The 21736-nt window shown below is 39.6% G+C and overlaps 1 protein-coding gene across 2 annotated transcripts in view; it reads right to left on the bottom strand.

Moving 5' to 3' along the window:
- Herc3 (HECT and RLD domain containing E3 ubiquitin protein ligase 3) overlaps positions 1–17578 on the bottom strand; it is a 121487-nt gene extending 103909 nt beyond the window's left edge. The window contains exons 1-3 of one of the 2 annotated variants that reach the window (XM_026405193.2): positions 17432–17458; positions 15062–15122; positions 3865–4118 (exon numbers count right to left, since the gene is read on the bottom strand). In XM_026405193.2, coding sequence (XP_026260978.2) covers positions 3865–4090 — 226 coding nt within the window. In that variant the 5' untranslated portion in view covers positions 4091–4118; positions 15062–15122; positions 17432–17458. Of the gene's footprint in view, positions 1–3864; positions 4119–15061; positions 15123–17431 lie in introns of both variants that reach the window. The other variant, XM_077803611.1, reaches the window with a different exon arrangement.
- Between the last annotated feature and the right edge of the window lie 4158 nt (positions 17579–21736).

Here is a 21736-nt window from a genome sequence, read left to right as displayed (position 1 = left end):
AAAGGAAAAAAAGTTTCAAGGCAAAGCAATGAATATTCCGGCTTGTGCGATATAACCCCACTCAGGCTGCTGGAGGTCCTGATAGGAATCAATTTAGATCCAGTAGTTTGATGGGCAGGCATTACTCCATTTCCAGAGAATACTGTAAAACCAGAAAATCTTAAATTTTCCACTTGTGCTCAAAACTGTATATGCCTCCTGGGCGTGGTGGTCCACATTTATAATCCTAACTACTTGGGAGACTGAGGCAGGAGGATTGCAAGCTCAAGGCCAGCCTGGTCAATTTAGCAAGACTCTGTCTCAAAATTAAAAGGTGAGGAGATCTAGCTCAATGGTAAAGCACTCCTAGGTTCAATCCCCAGCATGGTGGGGGGTGGGGATGACACAACTGTCTATGTCCCCTGGAAGTAGGGCACACCAAAGTATCTACTAAAACTCTCTTCTTCACATTCTCCAAGCCTTGGAGGAATCAGTCACACTTCTATAAAATCCTTTAATCTCAAAGGCAATTGATTTGGATAATGATGATGAAACTGCAGACTTGCCCACTGCCGCAGAAATGCCCCCTTGGGAAAGGGCTTTCTGTCAAGTTCCCTCCTTAATGCCAGAGGCTCCTTGTAACATTCCTGCAGAACACAGCAACATACAGTCTGTCTGCCACTGACTTGCCTTCCATATTTAGCAGCTCTCCAGGTCAGGGTTCTCAATAAGCACACATACACAAAACAAGCTCATTCTCTTTTTTCTCCTCCTACTCATTAAAAATAGACCCAAATGGTACCCAGATTTGGAACACACCTACCAATGAAAAAAGTTAAAAGAAAGGAAGGCACCCACCTACATAATCTTTTCATTCAAAGAGGCACTCTTCCACAGCTGCTATGGAGTTTATAATTAACAGACAAGCTTAACCAACAGAAATTTCTGGAATCTTGTAGTTTACCCTAGAGTCTGGCTTATTCCAAAGTTAGATCACAGTCTGGATTCTGTGGCCAAATCAGAAAACCTTAGCACCCCTCTAGCTCAGGTTCCATGCCATCACTCAGCCCTGACTACTATGGTAAGTGGCTGCATGATGACAAGCTGCTGGCCTGACTCAGTGTGCAGCAGACAGAGTGGCTGCTCCACAGGACTCACTCACATCCAGGAGCCCAACTGCTTATTACTAGTGCCACAGAGCTATGTCAGGAGGCTCTAGTAGAGAAATGTCAGATTGCACACACATGTATTCTCCATGGTGCCTCTAACAGAACTTTGCTATGGTTGAACTGCAACATTTCTGTTTCCTTTCCCACTTGCTACCCCAGGTGAATCTTCTCTCCCTAGGTTTTAAGACAAAGGTGTGTAGTGAGGCACGTTGGAGCCTCTTGCTCTGCAGTGAGGCTGCCTGCCAGAAGGCAGGGCTATGGAAAACAAAGGATGAGGAGGATAAGAGGTGAGGAGGACAGCCTGCATAGGCTGCAGGAAACTTTGTAAAGTCTTCTTTACCATTTGAATCTACCTCATTAAGAACTACAATATTAAAACCAGAAGTCTCTTTCTTTTATAGGAATAGGAACTCACACTCAGAAATAGAAAGAAACTTGCCCCAAGAACTCAGTTTTCAAACTCCCAGCCCAGGCATCCTTCCCTGTAACTTCAGAGACGGTACTGGGCTTTCTGCCAGGTGGTGAAAACGTCTCAGTGGCATGATTTGGAAGGCATGAGGTAAAAAAAAAAAAGCACCAGACACTGCATTAGATGCTGACACAGATTAGCTCCCTCTATTATAATCCTCATTTTAGGTCAGAGAGAGTAATGCCTCCGTTATGTTACCTGACTGAAGTTCATCCTAAGTCTGTTATCTCCAGGAGTACTAGAAAGATCTCTCAGTTCCCAAAATACTCCCTTCAGAGTCTGGTTAGGGTGAACACAAGTCCTTCAAGAATCACTGGAGTGAAGTGGGCCTAAAGTTTCTCCAAGTACTCCCTGAATGTAGATGTCACCCCAGGAAAGAGCAGGTTCTTGAGCTGTGACCTGCCATTAACCGCTCTGTTAGAATCTGGCTCTCACCTGGGAAACAGAGCACGTTTAGGAGAGTGAGTTGTAATAGGCAGAGGGAAAAGAAGACCTTGGTTTTTAATCTTTTCCAATAAGACCATTTAAAAGTCAAAAACCTCCCTGCCACTTTCATGTTAGCTGTATACTCTATTTATATTGCCCTAATTAGTAAACACATGATGAATAGGATGTATTGACTTAGGAATCAGTGGCACTTTCAACTGGATTTTATTTTAGTAAACAGCAGGATCACTGAAAACAAACCTGTAGTATTAGGTGCATTGTACATACAAGAGAATTAGTCTATAGGTGATTCAGCAAACCCCCTCCTTGAAATCTCCAGTTCGGGGCCCACAGGCTAGGAAAGTCCAGGCTAGGACACTGAGTATTACTTCTTGGTGAACAAGCCTGGAGGGCTGTCTTAGGTAGGGAACCTGGGGGCAGAAAATGAGGAAGTGGAAGCCTATGAAGAACACCTCACATACTTCATAATTTTTCTTAACACTAACCCTGCAGCCCTTTTTCCAATGAGCAATATAGAAAGTAAAGATTATACTGACATTTGAGCAGGGAAACTAGGGAGCCCAGCCACTTATCATGAGAGCCAATGAGAAAAATAGGAAACAGTGTCACAGGAGAAAACTAGCTCACCCAAGTTTACTCGCCTAAATGAACACATATGAGTAACGCTGTGTGGTAAAAACAGCCATGCTGTTCTTTAATGAAGCCTTAGTGTCTAGATATAGTGCATGAAAAGGATAGCAGGTAACAAAGCAGCAGGTAAGGGCCATGCTAACGTGGCAAATAGGTAGGGTCTTAAATCTGACCACATATTACTTCTCACCAAAAGAAGACTCATTCAAATATCATCACTACTAAAAGTATCTCTCAAATACATGCTTTACATATACTGAAAGTCAAACTTAGATTCTTTAAAAATAAAGAGGAAAAAAATTCAAACCAATAGACTTAAATAAGCATAGCACCTGTCACAAAAAAAAAAAAAATAGAAAGCACTAAAATTTGAGGAAATTAGTTAGCTCCCTAGCTTTCTAGCTTCTTTTCTCCAGTTACCCTCTAACACCAGTCTCAGCACACTATTACACACACTCTGACCCAGTACTGCATTTCTGTAGTCATACTACTGGGCATACTCAGTGCAATAAACATGTGTTCCTGAACATTCTTTCTCCCCCCTCCCCCTGTCCCCCTCACCCCTCTCTCCCTCCTTCTCCTCTCTCTCTCTCTCCCTCCCTCCCTCTTGCACACACACAGAGTCCTACTCATACTTTCCACTCAACCCCTGAAGGCAGAATGAATCTCCCTCCGCCCCAGCATGTCACCTCACCGCATTCAGACTTCCATGACAGCACTTGCCACGGGGATCACTGGAGCCACCTCATCACTGTATCTCACTCATCTTTCTACTCACAAGATCCAGCACAGTACTCCGCACCAAATGTTTTACAAAAGTCAGGAGAAAAACTTCAGATATTCATTGGAGATTACCTGTCCACAAAACCTTCATAATGTCTCAGCTTTTAATTACTGGTGGAGGGGGGTGGTGAGAAATCAACCCATTAGTCACCTCCCCTTCCCTGGTAACTGATATCACATGTTATGTAACAAGATGAAAAAGAAAAAGTCTGTTTTTCCATCAGAAGGCTTGAATTAGACACAACAGTTGTAAACTGCAGGGAATCCTGCAATGGTCAAAACAGCAAGAGACTTCCTGAAAAATAAACGCCTGGTCAGGAAAGCTGCAGCCAGCCTCCTGCTTTCCCTTTCCATTCCTGATAATCAAGGCAAACAAGGTGCACTCACCTGGCTTGTTTCCTTCCCTCTCATGGCCCAGCTGCCCCTTGGTGTTCAAGCCACATGTGTACACCTCTCCATCCTCCAGCAGGAACACTGAGTGGTTTCCTCCACAGGCCACTTCCTTGACACTTCTGTCTGATATGAATCCACACACCTGTGGCTCAGCCACAATTCCTTGCAGGTTGGTGCCGATACCTGGTTGGCCCAGAGACCAATATCCCCAGCATAACATTGTTCTTATCCTTAGGGAATCATGTAGCCTAGAAGTTTTGTTTAAAAAAAAATTAAGATTAAAAGAGAACAGGTCAGAGAAAATTAATTTAGGTAATAAATGTAACCATTTAAAAAAAAAACCCTCCTCCTGTGATAGTCTTCAGATATCTTGCATCTTAAAATAAAACATATTAAACAAGTTTTGCTTGTTTAAATGAATTCATGAACACAGAATGTAGTTTGCAGGTCACTGTTGAGGATGCTCAGTACCAGAGACTGGCTGAAATGCTCTTTGCAAACCATTAAGGTAGCAACAGTTTTTAAATTACTATCGTGACACCACTTTATACAATTTTCCAATGAACGTTTTATTTAAATTTTCTGCTTAATATTTTTAAATTATATTTAAACCAATTACCTTCTTTACATAATCCTGTTATTCCCTTGGTTAGTAGTATTGCACCACTTGAAAGGAAAATGAGAAATGGGAAAAAAATGTTGTCTCCTTGTCCCTCTTACCATCAGTCATATCTGAGTCAAGCTTCACTTCCTGCCCAAGAGACTATGTCTATTCTGGTGACCATCAAACTGCATCCTTCTGTCAGGGCTACTACACTGCCTTAACTGGCAGCTCTCTTTATACCTTTATATAACTTAACTTGCAACCAGATTTTAATCTCCTTCATTATAAACCACAGTATAACACAGATTTCTTCTCTTACGCAGGTAGTCAATTTGGACTGATCTACTACTCAGACACTAGCTTAAAGTTTCATGACCTTTAAAATGTATGCTTCCTGTTCATACAAAAAAATAAAATAAAATCTCATATCAATCAGTTCACACCCACTGGAATGATAAGTAGTGCTGATGAAGATGTAGAGAGATTGGAGCCCTCCTACACTGCTGATAGGAATATAGAGTGGCACCTGCTTTCAAAAACAGGACTCAAAAAGTTAAAACATGGAGTTACCATATGATCCAACAATTCCGCCTCTAAGTATATACCCAAAAGAACCCCAAAAATACATCCACAAAAAAACTTGTATACATATATTCATGGCAGCATTATTCATAATATCAAAAGGTAAAAAAAAGTCACATGTCCAACAAGTGACGAAAGAATTAACAAAATGTGGTATATATTGGCCAGAACACAGATAAGCCACAAAATATTATGCCAAATGAAAGAAACCACAAAAGACCACATATCATGTAATTACATTTACACAAAATATACAGAAAAGACAAGTCTATATAAAGACAGAAAGCAGATTAGTGGCTGCCTAGGGCTGGTGAGAGAAAGGGGAAAGAAAAAGTTCCTGTTTCTTTTGGTAGGTGATGGAATGTTCTAAATCCAGATTGTGAGGATGCCTTATACATCTTGGTGAATACATTTTTAAAAGACTGAATTTTACACTTTAAATTGGCAAATTTTATAATATACAAATTATCTCATTAAAGAGGTTTAAATTTTTTAAAAATCTCCTTTATCTTGCTATATATACCCTGCCCTTTGTGACTCCATACCAGCCAAAGCATTATTGAATTTAATTACTAAAATTATCATTACAAAAATAATAGGAACAAAATGCTTGATAAAAGCATTCTCCTAGAACAGAGAGAGCAAGGGATCCCAAGAGTTTACTATGAATAAGAGGAAGAATATCAAATTTCTATTGCCTCCTCCTGCTTACAAAGACTTAAGAAGAGGGAAAATTTTGTCTAATGCTTTTATTAGAATTTCTTTTTAAGTACTATAACTTCAAAGTTCTTCTTTCTATTGCTAAAGTTGGAAATCTCAAGTAGGTTATTCTTTGTTCCAGAAAACACCTAACAGACTCCTCTTGTTGTAAAGAAAGGGGAGAATCTTAAGTATGTCATAAAATAATAGAAGATCCTTTTTCAGATACCAAATTAAGAGGAAGTGATTGAAACCTGTAATATGGCTACAAATTTGCAACATGATCAGTAAGCTCTAGATTCTCTAATACAGGGAAGAACAAATGAATTTTGAGAACAGTGATATCTAACATAGTATGAAGTTGTTGTTTGTCCTATAATTACTTTCTAGAATCCCAAATTTTCTGTTGTGAAGAAACAATACCCTGAAATAATTGTATTTTATTAGCCTGGGTAAAATCAAAAGAATCTTGAGGAAAAGCCCCTAGAGTCCCTCATAAACACTGATGATTGCATGAAAAGCAAGAGCTTTGGGTGAGTCATGATAGGATAACTTAAACATCCTTCTTCCCCTCAGGAATTCTTAGCAATCTGGGGGTACACTAAACCTCTAATCATCATGGTCCTGGGCTCGAATCACTTCATTTGGGTAAAATGAAACAGTGCAGAGGGCTGGTCTTAAGGATTCCAATTATATTTGTTTCCAAATATAAATTTTAACTATGATATTAAATATCATTTTTTTAAACTAGACTTCTTCAAACTGCTATTTGCCCCAAATTGAGAATCACAGTTTTAGGTTCTACAGGTCAAAGCACCATCATTTCAAGGCAAGACTGCAACTTCCAGGGTGTCTTAGCTAATTCTTTGCCAATGAAAGAGGATGGATTCTAAAGGAAAGGTGAAGTCTTACTTTGAACTACAGGACCCAGGGGGTACATGCCAAACTGCATTAATCATCTAATCTACAGCAGAGAATTTTCTCTAATTTTTATGAATTTAAAGATACAAAGGGAGAACCCTAACTGATTTTTCTTATACAAACTCAGCTTTTAAAATGGAAAACTCCTTCTCCCAACATACAACTATTCCCAAATGTATACAAATTAATTAAAATGCAAATGAAGTTAATTCTTTCCACCCTTAACAACAAATATAGCACTTTGTCCTTAACTTCATGACATTAATTTGTATGTACAACCTAATTTCACAACTGTATTACAACAATCTAACTTACTCTTAAACTCTTGAGATTTACAGAAAAGATAGGAAAAGGCATAAGTATAAAAGTATAAAAGCTGAATCTCAATTTGTGTCTTAACCAGAAAATTCTGTTTCTTCCCAACATTTTAATTTCTTGTCTAGACTCTAGACTAAAAAAGTATTAAGCTTAAACATTTTTCTTTGGGTGAATTGAAAAAATTAAAGAGAAGGGAAGAAAGTTAAAATATAAAACTGTCAGGGTGGTAGTGTAAGGATAAGATCACATAATCTATTCACAATTTAATTTTCCCCACTTGCTCAACTGCTGTTATCCACACTAATTTCTTTCTTCGTTCTTAATGTTTCATGAGTTTGTCTTATCTCTCCTACCAATAATTATATAAGCAACATCACAGAATACTTTACATCAATCATTGTGCTAATCAGCAATTTATGTCATTATCTCACTTCATCTTCACAAAAACCCTGCACCCATTAGTACTATTTTTAGCATCATTTTCAGAAAAAGCAAGGCTCAGAGAGATTAAGAAGCACGCGCAAGGTCACTTGGCTGGAAGGAGCCTGTAAATCTAAGCCTGATGCAAATAAATGTCCACATTTATCCACAGGGCTACACTGTCACCCAGTAGATTTATATATCACCTACAATACCCCAACACAAATATTTGTGGAATGACCAAGCTGTAGTCAGTATACAATCCAGAATGTCCTAAAAACTTGAAAATAAATTTGCCCTCTATGAGTGAAATTCATCAGAATTTATAGATATGAGATTAGGCAGCTATAAGATTAAACCAAGTATAAACAATATGTCTAAAACTATGGTACCAAGAAGCCCTGACTGTATGTGCACACAAAGACCTGCAAATAATGTCCACAGTGGCATATTTATACTGAACAAAAATGGCAGCAACCAATAAAAGCAGAGATATACAGACTGTAAAAGGCCCTGACTAAAATGAATTTTCTGAGCTTTTGATTGAAAAGTAATTGTATATATTTAGTGGGTATAATCAATGTGATAGTTGGATATATATACACATATACATGTGCATATGTGTATATATGCATATATATGTTGTGGAATGGTTAATCAAGCTACTTAACACATCCATCATCTCACATACTTACCATTTTTGTGGTAAGAACATTAGAATTTTAATTTCTCAGCAATTTTGAAATAAAGTTATCCCTTAGTATCTGTGAGGGATTGGTTCCAGTACTATACCTCCAGGATACCAAAATCCACAGATCCTCAAGTCTCTTATAAAAAATTATTTAATATTTGTATATTACCAAAGCAATCCGCCAATATACTTTAAATCATCTCTAGATTACTTATGCCTAATACAATGTAAATGCTACATAAATTACTTGTTTTATTTAGGGAATTATTACAAGAAGGAAAAAGTCTGTACATGTTCAGTTCAGACACAATTCTTTTTTAAGTCTTTTCTATTCACTATTGGTTTAATTTGTAAATGTAGAACACACAGATAAAAAGAGCTGACTGTACACAATACTTGTATTAATTAGTCACGGTGCTGTACAATACTCTCAAAAACATTCTTCCTGTCTAACTGAAACTTTGTACCCTATGACTAAACTGAAATGCATTTAAAAGAAAGCTGCATCTTAATATGGTTCCTCTTTCTAAACAATCAAAGTTAGTTTTTTAAAAATTCCTCATATGTATATTATCTACTAGTTTTTTTCTGTTCATATCTCTCAAGTCTCTCTTTAGTGTCAAACACTCTCCTGTTGAACAGGGAGGGGCATAACCCTGACCAAGCCAATCAGAAAAGCCACTCCTATGCCTTAGCACACAACCCATATCCAACCAACCAGAGATTGCCATTTTTAGGACACAACCATGGGCCATGTCAAACCAATAAAAGAATGCCACTGCTAAGTCATAGCAATTGGTACAGGAATAGCTTCACACTGCCAGCTGAACTAGAGTCCTCCCCATATTACATTCTATGACGCTCTAGCAAGAGACTACCTTTTGCCTCTGAAGGATAACTGAGGCTACTAGTGGTAGCCAGTACCTTCCTCATCACATGGAGATTATCATGGTACCATTCACAGACATTCAGATAAGAGAAAGAATTTCTTTATGATTCAAACTTCAATCCTCCTCCTGCCTGGTAGTAGGCACCATCATTTTTTTTTTTTTTTAGAGGGAGGGAGAGAGAGAGAGGGAGGGACAGAGAGAATTTTTAATATTTATTTTTTAGTTTTCGGCGGACACAACATCTTTGTTTGTATGTGGTGCTGAGGATCGAACCCCGGCCGCACGCATGCCAGGCAAGCATGCTACCGCTTGAGCCACATCCCCAGCCCACCATCATCTTTATTTACTTTAAGTCTAACTGATTTTCATTATTGATGGATTCCATACTCGTGAATTTGCATATTCAATGAAATTTATTTATAACCCCAAAACCAATATTTAGAGTGCTTTTTCAGTCATTCACAGACATGCACAGAGAAGCTAAAAATTTGAATCACCCTACACACCCATTCCTGGCTAAAGGTGAACAAGGCAATCTTGCCCTCTTGTTCCAACTCTCACAGTATAAAACAAATATTTTTGTAGACTATTTAAATAGTGCTGCATTTTTAAAATTATTTCTGTGTTTCTGTTTTGCTGATTTTTAAATTAAAAAAAATGGACCCCAAGTACAGTGTTCTCTAATGTTCCTAGGTGCAAGAAGGCTGATATGCCTTAAAGAGAAAATGTGTGTTAAATTTCCTTCATGCATGAATTATAGCATTGGCTGTGAGCTCAGTGTTAATGAATAAGTAATGGGTACATCCAAAAAAGGAAGGGGAAATCTGCCCACATGTACATGAGGACATTCAGGAAAATGCCAAAGTAACATCTACAGGGCATGATGAAATTATAGAAAAGCTAAAGAAAAAATGGAAAAGCAGCTGTATCTGTGAACTCATGGATCAGAGCCAATAAAAAACAAAAAAAGCACAGCAAACACCACTGATATGAACTAAAGGCTAAAAAAGATTTATTGTCACTTATACAGGGTCAGGATGTAGTTAAACCTTTCTCAAATCGTTTTTTATTAAAGAAATATACAATTTTGTAAATAACATATACTGAATAAGGTGCCTAGACTAAGGCACATAGAAAACAAGGTAATGTTTTAATTGTTGACAAAAATGTTGTGACCAGAGGTTTGCAGCAATTTACCCCTGTATCTGTCAAGAAGCAATGGCCCTGTATCACTAAGGCGGTGTTCATAATAACTTTATGGAACATAACAACTGCAAATAATAAGAATCAACTCTGTGTGTGTGTGTGTGTGTGTGTGTGTAGAGAGAGAGAGAGAAAGAGTCAAATAAACCACCTTTGTTGCTTAAGTTTGCAAAAAATTGACTTTCCTTCACTTGTAATCAAAACAAATCTGGTAGCTGCTGGTGTCCACAAATTTAAAGATTTAGTTCAACAAGGATCTATATCACTGGGCATTCTTGACCTCCTGGTCTCTCTTATCTACTTTCCCATACTCACTATTCTCTCCCTTGCTCCTAGAGTCTTGTATTTTCTTTCAAAATACACAATTATGAAATCTGCCCCAGATTTCTTAGGACTATACTCTAATAGGACTATACTCCTCACAGCTGTTCCAAACCACCTCAGTCCCAGCCCCCATTTCCTGCCTCTTATTCTCCCATTACAAAACAAAATGAAAGATGACTTTTGAAGGATGACTTTCCCTTTACATCACACTTGATATTTCTCTCATCCTTTTCCTCATCTATTTATTGGGGGTGCTGGGGATTGAACCCAGGTCCATGTGCATTGGAAGCAAGCACTCTACCAACTGAGTTCTATACCCAGCCCATCCTCAACTATTCTTGACAAGATACGTTCGTTTAATGGCCAAAAGGACTAAAGCTCAAGCCCCAAATTAACATGCTAGCTTGAAAACCTGGGGCAAGCCTGTTCCCTTTCTCTAAAATGAAGAAAAGCATGACAGGGAATGGGGTGGGAAATAATGTGAAAATGCATACTTTTAAAAAGCGCTTTGTATGGTGCTTGATATGTAGTAGTAAGTGACCAATAAATGTCAGCTGTTGTAATCACTATTACTCTTGCTCTCCTAGTGCTCTGCTTTGAGATCTCAGCAGACAGGACAGTTCCCAAAAGAAGGTGAGGATATGACTCCTTTCTCCCTCACAGTAATTAGCATTAACTATGTTCCGCCAAATCTGCACCACAGCTTTTCCACCATCTGCCATAATTTTCATGAAGGGGATTTGAGGTTGCTAGGAGAAAGTTTTTTGCATGTATTTTCTTTTTAATTCTGAAGAGGGCAAAAACAGGAGGTAGTTCTAGTTTTTTACCAGTCCTACTAAGTTGAATACTACAAGAGAACCTTCAACTCCTAAACATTTTCTTATAATCAGTATATGCACATGACAGTCTAGCTATTTCTTATTCCTTTGTTCGAAAGGCACTGAAACCTAAATAACATTCAGGCAGGACTTCTAATCTCTTTTAAAATAGAAATAAGCTTCCTTTCAAATAAGCTTAGAAGCAAATACCTCAATGGTGGTAGGTGTGGAGGGGATTTTTTTCAACTGCAGGAAAAGACAATGTCCAAGTCTTCAGTACTTTAGGTACTCCCCAAATCTAAACTTTAAATAAATCTGAAGCCAAAATGCCAATACAGAATTAACTCCAGTTACAAAAAAGATTCATTCTAACAACATGCTTTATTGTCACAAATTTCACTCCCAAGGGCTGATGTTGTGGCTCAGTGGTGGTGTGTTTGCCTAGCATGTGTGAAGTACTAAGTTCAGTCCTGGGCATCACATATAAATAAATACACAAAATAAAGGCATTGTGTCCATCTGTAACTAAATTTTTTTTTTGTTTGTTTACTCCCAGCAGCAGAAGTGACATAAAAGGCAAACAGAATTTTTCCACAATGTGAATCCACTCCCTGCTGTTTCCTCCCTCTCCTTCACCTTAGCTGGACTTTGATCCTCTGACCCTTTCAACAACACAAACAATCCTGCCTCTCCCATGATCATCCCTTTATAGGTTGTACCTTCTTCACTACATAGCATTGGGCTTTGTGAAGCTAGAATGATCTCTTTGCATTCTGGGTAAGCCATGGGCTGCCTTCAAAGACACTGAAACAGCCTAGCAACAATGGTAAAGTCTGACAACAGCAACTCAAGGATATAAACAGCTAGAACTCTTACGCACAGCAGGTGAGAGTGCAAACTGTCATTACAACTTTGGAAAACAAGTAGGCATTATCTAGTAAAGATGGAGATGTGAATACCACATAGCATAGTAATTTTACTGGTGGGCATACAACCAATCCATCCAAATTATTAAGAACTTATGGTGCTCCTGCACTTCCTGAGAGGTGGAGATACAAAGATGAGTAAAATTGGTAAGTTATTTATTTATTTATTTGTGTGTGTGTACGTATATGTGTGTGTGTGTGTGTGTGTGTGTGTGTGTGTGTGTGTGTGTGTGTGTGTGTATATATATATAAATTGAGCTACAACCCCAGCCCATGGGAGTAATTATATATATATATTTTGTCCTCTATGGTAGTCAGTAGCCAGATGCGGCTACTGAGCACTTGAAATGTGGCTAATACAACTGAAGAACTAAAATTTTTTTTAAATATTTTTACTAGTTATTAATAGACCTTTATTTATTCGTTTATATGTGGTGCTGAGAATGGAACCCAGTGCCTCACACATGCTAGACAAGTGCTCTACCACTGAGCCACAACCCCAGCCCCCTAAAATTTTAATAATACTTAATTTTAATTATTTTTAATTCTAAAGTTAAGTGCCCACATATGGAAAGTGGCTATCTTACCACATCATGCAGTGAAAAACTCATGAACATATGCACCAAGATATATGTATATGAGAATGTTGATTTCAACATATTTAAAATAGAAAAAATTTAAAAGACCCAAATGACCATCAATTAAAAAAAACAGATAAACTGCAGTATATATAGAGAAAAAATACTGTACATGAGTAAAAATTAAATTCCCTCCATTTATAAGCATCAATATATTTAAATTTTAAAAACAGTCACAGAATTCAGAGTATTTTACAAAGCTTAAATATAAGTATAACAAACATTATTTGGCAAAAAATGCATTAATGATGCCAAAACTATGGAAAAAAAATAAATACAAAATACAAGGCAATGATCATGGAGGCAGCAGGGATGGAAGGAACAATCTGGAAGGAGCACAAAAAGAGGAGCTCCAAAAGCAAGGCTGATATTCTGTTTCTGTTTTTTTTTTCCTTAAGGCATATTTCATATACATTATTTTATGATTACAAATACTTCAAAATAAAAAAAATGAAAAGTATTGCTGAAACAGTAACACTACTTCTTGCATTTTCTCCATCAATACCCTCTCCTTGCAGATGGGAAGCTTGTGGGGGTGGGGTTTATTCACCTCTATATCTCCTGTTCTCAGACTGCAGGAAGACAGTAGAAGCTTGACAGGTACCTAGTGAACTGAATGCCAATCTGAGAAAATCAAATTCCCATAATCTCTCTATGCTGTAACAAAAAATAATAATGTATTTCCTCCATCTGAAATGCACTGACCCCTGACCACATTTTAGCAGATCTAAAAATAGAATGCCTTTTTCAACTGAAATTATCATTAAATGGTGTGGACCAATATCACCAGCATGGGCTGGTAGTGTAGCTCAGTAGCAAAGTGCTTGCCTAGCACTCAAGAAGGCCCGAGGTGTGATCCTTAGCTAAAAAAAGAAAGAAAAAAAAAATCACCAGCATGCTAAAATTGAGATGGAATTCTAGCTATCCATGAAAGCTCCAAAAGGAAGAACTAAGCCTCTTTTGTTCCTTTCTCTATCCCTAGAGGTTAGACTAGTGTCTAGCACACAGTAAGGGCTTAATAAATAATTTCTGAATAAAGAAAAATAACATATACTATGACAGCAATACTACTATGTGCCTGGATCTGTGCTAAAAATTTTATACAGATTATTTAATCTGCCCATTGTCAAATCAAAACATAGAAAACAGCCAGAATTCTTACACACTGCTGGTAAGAGTAAAACTTCACATAACCACTTTGGAACACCCAGGATTAGCAAGATTAAGTCACTTACTCAAAACCATGTAAATAAGTAGACAAGGGTAGGGTTGTGGTTCAGTGGCAGAGTGCTTGCCTAGCATATGTGATGCACTCGGTTCGATCCTCAGGACCACATAAAAATAAATAAAGGTATTATGTCCATCTAGAACTAAAACTATTTTAAAAATAAATAAATAAAATAAGTAGTCAAAATGGAAACTTACTAAATCAAAAGCAGAATTCAAATCTCTTCTACTAGACTTCAAAATCCATACTCTTAAACGTGGCACTATACTCTAAAATAAAAGGAGGTCAAGCCATACCCTGTCTCTAATTTTGAAAATAAAACTTTAAAGAGGAAGTTGTACATAACAGAAAGCTCATATTAACTAAATCACCGTTGATGTTTTTATAGACAACTAGGACCTAGATGACCCAATCTCAACAGAGTTAATCAGACCTTTCTCTAGGTTAACTGTGACACAATAAAACTAGTTCACTAACACAGAAACATGTGTCCCTGCCACCAACAGGTATTAATTCTAAATGGAGTAAAAGTTAAAGGTAGCAAAGTTACATCATCAAAAAGATCAGCTTATTAAAGAGGCCTTAACAGTCCATTTGGTCCAATCTCTAGGCAACAGATTTACATTCCTAACCTCATTTTAATGGCAGCTGATGCCTTCATGGGCCAAGTAACTGGTTTTCTAGAGGTAAGTGGTTAAAGAAGAGACCAGAAACCAGGTCTCCCAGCTCCTGGGTTTACCTTGTTGTTTGCACTGTCTCACAGAAGAAGAAAGGCATTAAGATTTTTTAAGGTTATTCTCTAGGCAACTATATCTGCCTGAGTCCTTTACGTTCATTATCTTGTTTAATCCTTTTTATCAGTTCTGAGTTTGATACTATCTCTTGTAAGATAAGAAAAACTGAGGTTCAAAGAAATTAAGTTAACTCACCACAGATCACACGCTTGGCATTGGAACTAGAAGCCGAACTGTTCCACCTCACCTTGGGGAACTGCAAGTTAAAGAAATAATAATTAACATTTGTACAGAACTCAACAAAGGCAGGAGTAAACTTCTGAAAATAAGATATCTTCAATGATTTGAGTTTGAATATTCCTCAAATACTGTGTCTCAAGACAGTAATTTGGTTCAGATAACCTCAAACCAACCTTGAAGATATTAGTTCACATCACATAAATGTGAACTTGAGCCACAGAAACCACCTTATAAAATTCCTGCCATTTGATAGGGAGTAGTAAAAATAGCATTATTAATTAGCCTAACCCATTTAGGTTAGGTTATGAAGGTTAATTTCTGGAAAATAATTCAATTTCGTCTGTTTTCTTTTTCTGTATAACACATACATTATAACTACTTTGCCCCCCATAGGGGGAAAATGAATACTTTTCCCCTTTCATTCCTCCTCACTACCATACCCTCTATCATGCAAAAAAGAAGAGACTAAGAGGCACCTCAAGTCTCTCAAAAGAAAAAGTCCTGAACGGTTTTCCCATACAGGCGTCATAACTTTATTTCTACCTTCTTACATAGAAAATCCCATTCAGTTTGCAGATTACTTTTAGTTCGGAAACTGAGGGCAAAACTATCTTGTATCACCACTAGGGGTGCTACTCTCATTATGTTTAGAAATGTTTTTAATTGGCTATCCAAATCTTAAGCAACTTAAATGTGTTCTTCAGAATGAAATGCTATAACCAAAAGCTTTAACCACAGCATGTGGAACATTTTAGAATCCCTGCTTCTTTTTCAAAAAGAAAACCCAACTACTCACTAAAACAAATACAATTGGTTGCTAGTAGACGGTCTTAGCCAATGGAGTTTTGCCAAAGAGGTTTCTAACATTGATTTCTGCATTATACCTTCTACAGAAGGTTTCCAGCCTGGATAGGGGTCAATGCTGTGGAAATTGTAATTCATGTATTTTGATCAAGAAATATGTAATTTATCTACTTTGCTTTTCTGATTCATAATGTCACTCCCTCCTCCTCCACAGTAAAGGAAAATACAAAAAAAAAAAAAAGAGAACACTTCACAGTAATCTATTAAAACATGATACCCTGTCTCTTATCATTGCACTTAAAGTTATCTGTTAATTCTGATTTTATTTTTCTTTCTTCCCAGTCTAGAGTTAAAAATCAGCTCACTTGATGTTATCAAGTCATCAAATGAAGGTTCTAGAAATAGTTTCCTATTTGTGGAGCCAGAAGGCACACACACAAAAAAAAAAAAAAAAAAATGGAAGAGTGATTGAATATTCTTTCCCAACGCATTCCATGTGTGAGGAATGCAAGCAAAATCCTGGAAAGCTTAGTTAAGAATTTAAGATACTTTCTAATGGGACTGATTTAAAATCTAAAATGTAATCAAAAAACAGCCAGTACCAGCAAAGTTCGAATACTTATTCTCCAGAGCCCACACTGCATACACAGCATCAATGCACAGTTGCAGGAGGTACTGTCTCTAAGAGGTTCATTTGTTTCAGGTTACTCATGCTATTCTCCACCTAGTTGTCCTGTTTGGCCCACTCCGAATGACTCAAAGTCCCACTGGCCCCCAACCGTCCCGACTGCCAACACCCCAGTACCGGTCCACGCACTTACGTGTCAGCACACACACACACACACACACACACACACAAGCGCGCACACGTGTCCACACACACCCTCCAGCCCGGCTCCGCCCAAGAGGCGGACCGGGGCCAGGCGAGCCCGACTCTGCCACTGCGAGGTGGGTGGTGCCGGCCGCCGCGGCCCCACCGGCGCTGTCACCGCGGACGCGGTGCCCCACGTCCTCAGCGCCAACTCCTTGCGGCCGCCGAGGTTCCCCCGAAATGCCGAGGCCTCACCGGCTCCCATTTCGCGAGGAAACATCCTCGCCCCTCAAGGCAAGGAGGTCGCTGGAGCCCAAAATTTAAATGGGGACAGGGGAGGAGGAAGGAAAAGGGCCTCCTTTTGACTTTCTGCGTCGCAATTCCACGCAGGCTGCGGGCAGCCGAATTGGGGCGGGGAAGGGGGGCGCTCCCATTTTTAAGGATTTTCTATCCTTTCCCGGAGCTGGGCTCTTTAGCAAGAGGGCAAGCCCCCGAGAACTGCAGGGAGGCGGCCCGCCGCCCGCGCCCGGGTCTCAATTCGTCGCGCTAGGTGTCCTGCAGCCGCCCGCGCCGCCGGAGCCGCGGGAAGAGCGGCAGCCGCCCCTCTGGGATCCGCGCGCCGACAGCCGAGCCGGGCGAGATGCGGCGGTCGCACGGCTGCAGCTCTACGGTGCCCTCCTCCCTAGAACCCCGGCCCCCGCCCCGCGCACCTCGGCAGCTGCTGAACCGCAGCTCGGGATTCCGACTGTCACAGCCCCTCTGGCCGGGCTCGGGGTTTCTGGGTTTTCGGCGTCACAATAATAAGGAAGTTTCCCCGCAAGCCTGCGGGCGGCGGAATGCGCTGGGTGAATGACTTCGCACCTGGCCAATGGACGTTCTTATGGGCTGAACGCGCACCAATAATGGTAGCGGTAGCGCGGGCTTGGGGCGGGGCGACGCGAGCCGCGGGCGGGAGGCGGGGAGAGGCCCAGGCCGGAGAAGGAGGCGCGGGCGGCCGGAGGTGACAGGACCCGGCGACCCAGCTAGGGACAGCACCGCGGGCTTGTGAACTGAGATCAGATTCCAAGACACAGAGCGTTCAGCAGGAATAAGACTGTTTTTCCCTGGCGGGGAGGCGAAAGAAGTGACAGCCGGTTGGTTCATTTAGGTTCAGGTTCTGGTTCTTATTTTTGCAGAGATAACCGAAAGCCTTGGAAGCAGGGTGAAAAAAAGCTAGAGCGTGATAAATGAGGGTGAGTGCAGTATTCTGTTTTACTTGTCTTCAGAGGACCACGGGAAGCGCAGAGCCGAAACGTGTGGGATCTGGAGCTGCGCAGTGAGAGAGGCGGGAAGGAGGTCCGCTGCAGCGGAGAGTGCTGCCAGCGCCCTTCTGGAGAGTTGAAAACCGGAGAGGAGAGCTGTGCTGCTGAAGAAAAGAGAGCTTGAAAGAGCATGAAAAGCAGAGTCCCTGAGCATAAATCGTCATTTGAAAGATACCCTGTGTCCTAAAACTCAGTAACGGAAGTTTGCCCTTCTTCACTTTCTCCGGCACTGTATCTCAGGGCTTCCTCCTCCTCCCCAAGGTCACAAGTGCTTTCAGACTCTCCCTGGCCCTTATCTGATCCACAGATAATCTTTTGAAGAAAACATTCTCAGAGGTGACTTCATGTGTCAGCCCTTCTTAAATGTGAAATGCAGAACACTGAGAATGAAATGCAGAACACTGAGAAATTACTGCTTTAACCCAAAGGGATGACTTTCCTAGTGGAAGAATTTTTATACCCTGGCTTTTGAACCAGGAAAATTCAAGGACCAAGGAAGCTTAAATCACCTCAGGTCTGCAATCACCTGGTCTGAGAACCTAATAGATTGACCAAACAGAAAAAAGTTTTGAGGAGTGGTGTATCCTGCTGATGAGACAATGTTGGCTTCAAGTGAATCCTCAATGAAATAAGGCAAACTGTCAAATACCCCTGAGACAATAAAGATTTTTTAAAAAGTAGCATCTCAATTATCAGGTAGCTAAAATCATCTCAGAAAATAATGCAGCTGGGGGGGAGGGGTAGCTCACATGTGTGAGCCACTGGGTTGGATTCTCAGCACCACATAAACATAAATAAATAAGGCTATTGGTTCCATCTACAACTAAAAATTATTAAGAAAGAAAAGAATGCAAACCTTTGAAATTTGATTTCACATTGGCCATGTTTAGAAACCTCAGGGACAAGAATAATAGACTTCACTTATGCTCCAGATGTGTGGAAGTTCCACAAAAGATCAGTCTATTACAATTGGGTCAGCCTCAGGAATTTAGCAAGTCTCTAAACAACTTAGCAAGAACCTGTCTCAAAATAAAAAAATAAAATCCACTGGGAATGTGGCTCAGCAGTTAAGCCCTGCTGGGTTCAATCCCCAGTATCCCCCCAAAAAAGGCTGGTTATCAAAGATTAGACCCTGGGTATGGGGTAGGAGTGACGTCTAAATAACACTCAGGTACTGTAAGCTTCCTTACCTAACAGTCTGCTGGAACCCTGGGAACATACTCACATAGAATGGTGACAATACCACAGCTTTTGATATTGGGGATTGAACCCTACTGCTAAAAATCACCCGGGCCTTTTTTTTTTTTTTGTGACAGGGTCTCACTAAATTAAATTCCTGCTTTCACTAGCTGGATTACAGTATGCACCACTGGACCTGGCTCGTTTTCTTTTCTACTTGAACCATTGTAATAGGGCAATTTTCTCAGTAAGCAAGTCCCGCTCCCTTTACCAAAATGGTTTTAAATGGTCCCAGCACCAACAATGGTTTTAATAGCATATATTTAAACTGGTTTGAAGAGGGCATGATTTATTTTTCTTTCCATTTCAATAGATCCATCTTCCATACATATCTTGCTGACTTGCCAAGTTGTAGATGGACACAATACCTTGATTTTACTTTTAACTTATTTTATATGTGATGCTGAGAATGAAACCCAATGCCTCACATGTGCTAGGCAGCACTCTACCACTGAGCTACAAACCTAGCCCTTTCCGTGTTTTCTGATGATGTGTGTGTGTGTGTGTGTGTGTGTGTGTGTGTGTGTGTTGCTGGGGATCGAACCCAGGGCCTTGTGCATGCAAGGCAAGTGCTCTACCAACTGAACTATTTCCCCAGTCCCTTGCCATGTATATATACTGTATACATGTTGAGCAACTACTCTAAAATCCCTCCTTGTAGATACATTGGTGAACAAAAGGGTACACAGTCCCTATTGCCATTAAGGAGATGGGGAAGGCTAACATTAGCCTACTAATTTCATCAAGAAGTATGTAGTTGTTAACCATGATAAATTTTATGAAAAAAAAGACATTTACAAGGTATGGTGACACATACCTGTATTCCCAGCTACTCAGTAGATTGAGGCAGGAGGATCACAAATTGAAGACCAGCACAGACAATTTAGCAGAGACTCCACCTCAAAATTTAAAATTCTTAAATAGAAAGTGGTGGGGATATAAATCAGTGGTAGAGTGCTTGCCTACAATATGAGAAGCCTGATATTCCATCTCTAGGACCAAAAAACAAAAAGGCATTCCTATTAAATAAAAGATAATGAATTCTAACTATAACTGTTGACATAGAGGAGGGACCATACGGTCTATCTCCATAACTACACAGGTGAGGAATCCCCCTGACAAAGTAATGATGCCCAGGGCTGCTGCATTTCCACCTGAATACGTGCTGATTTGTTCCATTCTTCACAGCTCCCTTCTTAAAATGCATAAGCCTATTTTGAATTGAAGCAAATTTTCAGTAGAGTACAAATACTGTTTAATGATGATTGTTTTTCTTCCTACTCTGTTTATCTTGCTTGTCCTGCAAACAAACATCAAATATTCACTTAGTAAACTTAGAAAGGAACAGATGGATTTCTGATATTATGGCTGAAACTGATGTGAAAAAATAGGTCAATCATGACATTCTGCCTCTCACATACACTTTTTTTATACTAGGGTTGAACCTAGAGGGCTTTACCATTGAGCTACAGTTCAAGCCCTTTTTATTTTTTATTTTTTATTTTAAGATAGGGTCTCATTAAGTTGCTTAGGACCTCGCTAAATTGCTGAGGTTGGCCTAGCACTTGTGCTCCTCCTGCCTTAGCCTCAGGAGGCACCAGGATTACAAGCAGGAGCCCCCCCCTGCACCTGGCTATTATTTGTCAAATGCACCATTTGTCAATTTAAAACTACCCTCTTTGGATACACTTTGTGTGTGTGTGTGTGTGTGTGTGTGTGTGTGTGTGTGTGTGTGTGCTGGAGCGAGGGAAGCATTCTACCAACTGAGCTATACCCTAGCCCCAGATACACTTGAAAAATTTTTTTTTTTTTAGTTGTTGATGGGCCTTTATTTTACTCATTTATTTATATGTGGTGCTGATAATTGAACCCAGTGCCTCACACATACTGAGCTACAACCCTAGCCCCACCTAGATACACTTCTGTTTTTTGTTTTTGTTTCGGTGCTAGAGATTGAACCCAGGGCCCAGGGCCTTGTGCATGTGAGACAAGCACTCTACCAACTGAGCTATATCCCCAGCCCCCTAGATACACTTTTGAAGAATATTTTTCTTCAGCTCAAAGGAGAGGAAGGCACTATTCGACAGGCAAACTATTTACACTTTGTACGGCTACCTTTTGACAAAGGTGTTTCTTAGCCACCCCTCAATAAAAGTACTGATTTTCTCAGTATAGTTAATACTTGAAAGGAAAACCAATTGTAAAACTTTTTTTCACTGTTTTTGATTGTTAATACAGTCTATCCAAGAGGTTTACATCTAACAAGCTAATCTTTTTTAAAACTGTTGTATAACACACAGCTTTAATTTATTAATGTGAAAAATAGAAGAAAAACATCACAGTAAATCAATATTCCCATCCATCAAAAAAAATCACTAAATACTGTTGAACAAGTTCCATGTGTAGTAGTGCTAGATAAGAAGCATCATATCTGATTACAAAGAGCTTGCAGCCATTAGGATTATTCCTTTATTT

The sequence above is a fragment of the Urocitellus parryii genome, chromosome 10 (genome assembly GCF_045843805.1).
Source record: "Urocitellus parryii isolate mUroPar1 chromosome 10, mUroPar1.hap1, whole genome shotgun sequence".
In the NCBI taxonomy this organism is placed as follows: Eukaryota; Metazoa; Chordata; class Mammalia; order Rodentia; family Sciuridae; genus Urocitellus; species Urocitellus parryii.
The sequence above is the reverse complement of the archived record's forward strand: the minus strand, read 5'-3'. Positions and strand labels throughout refer to the sequence as shown.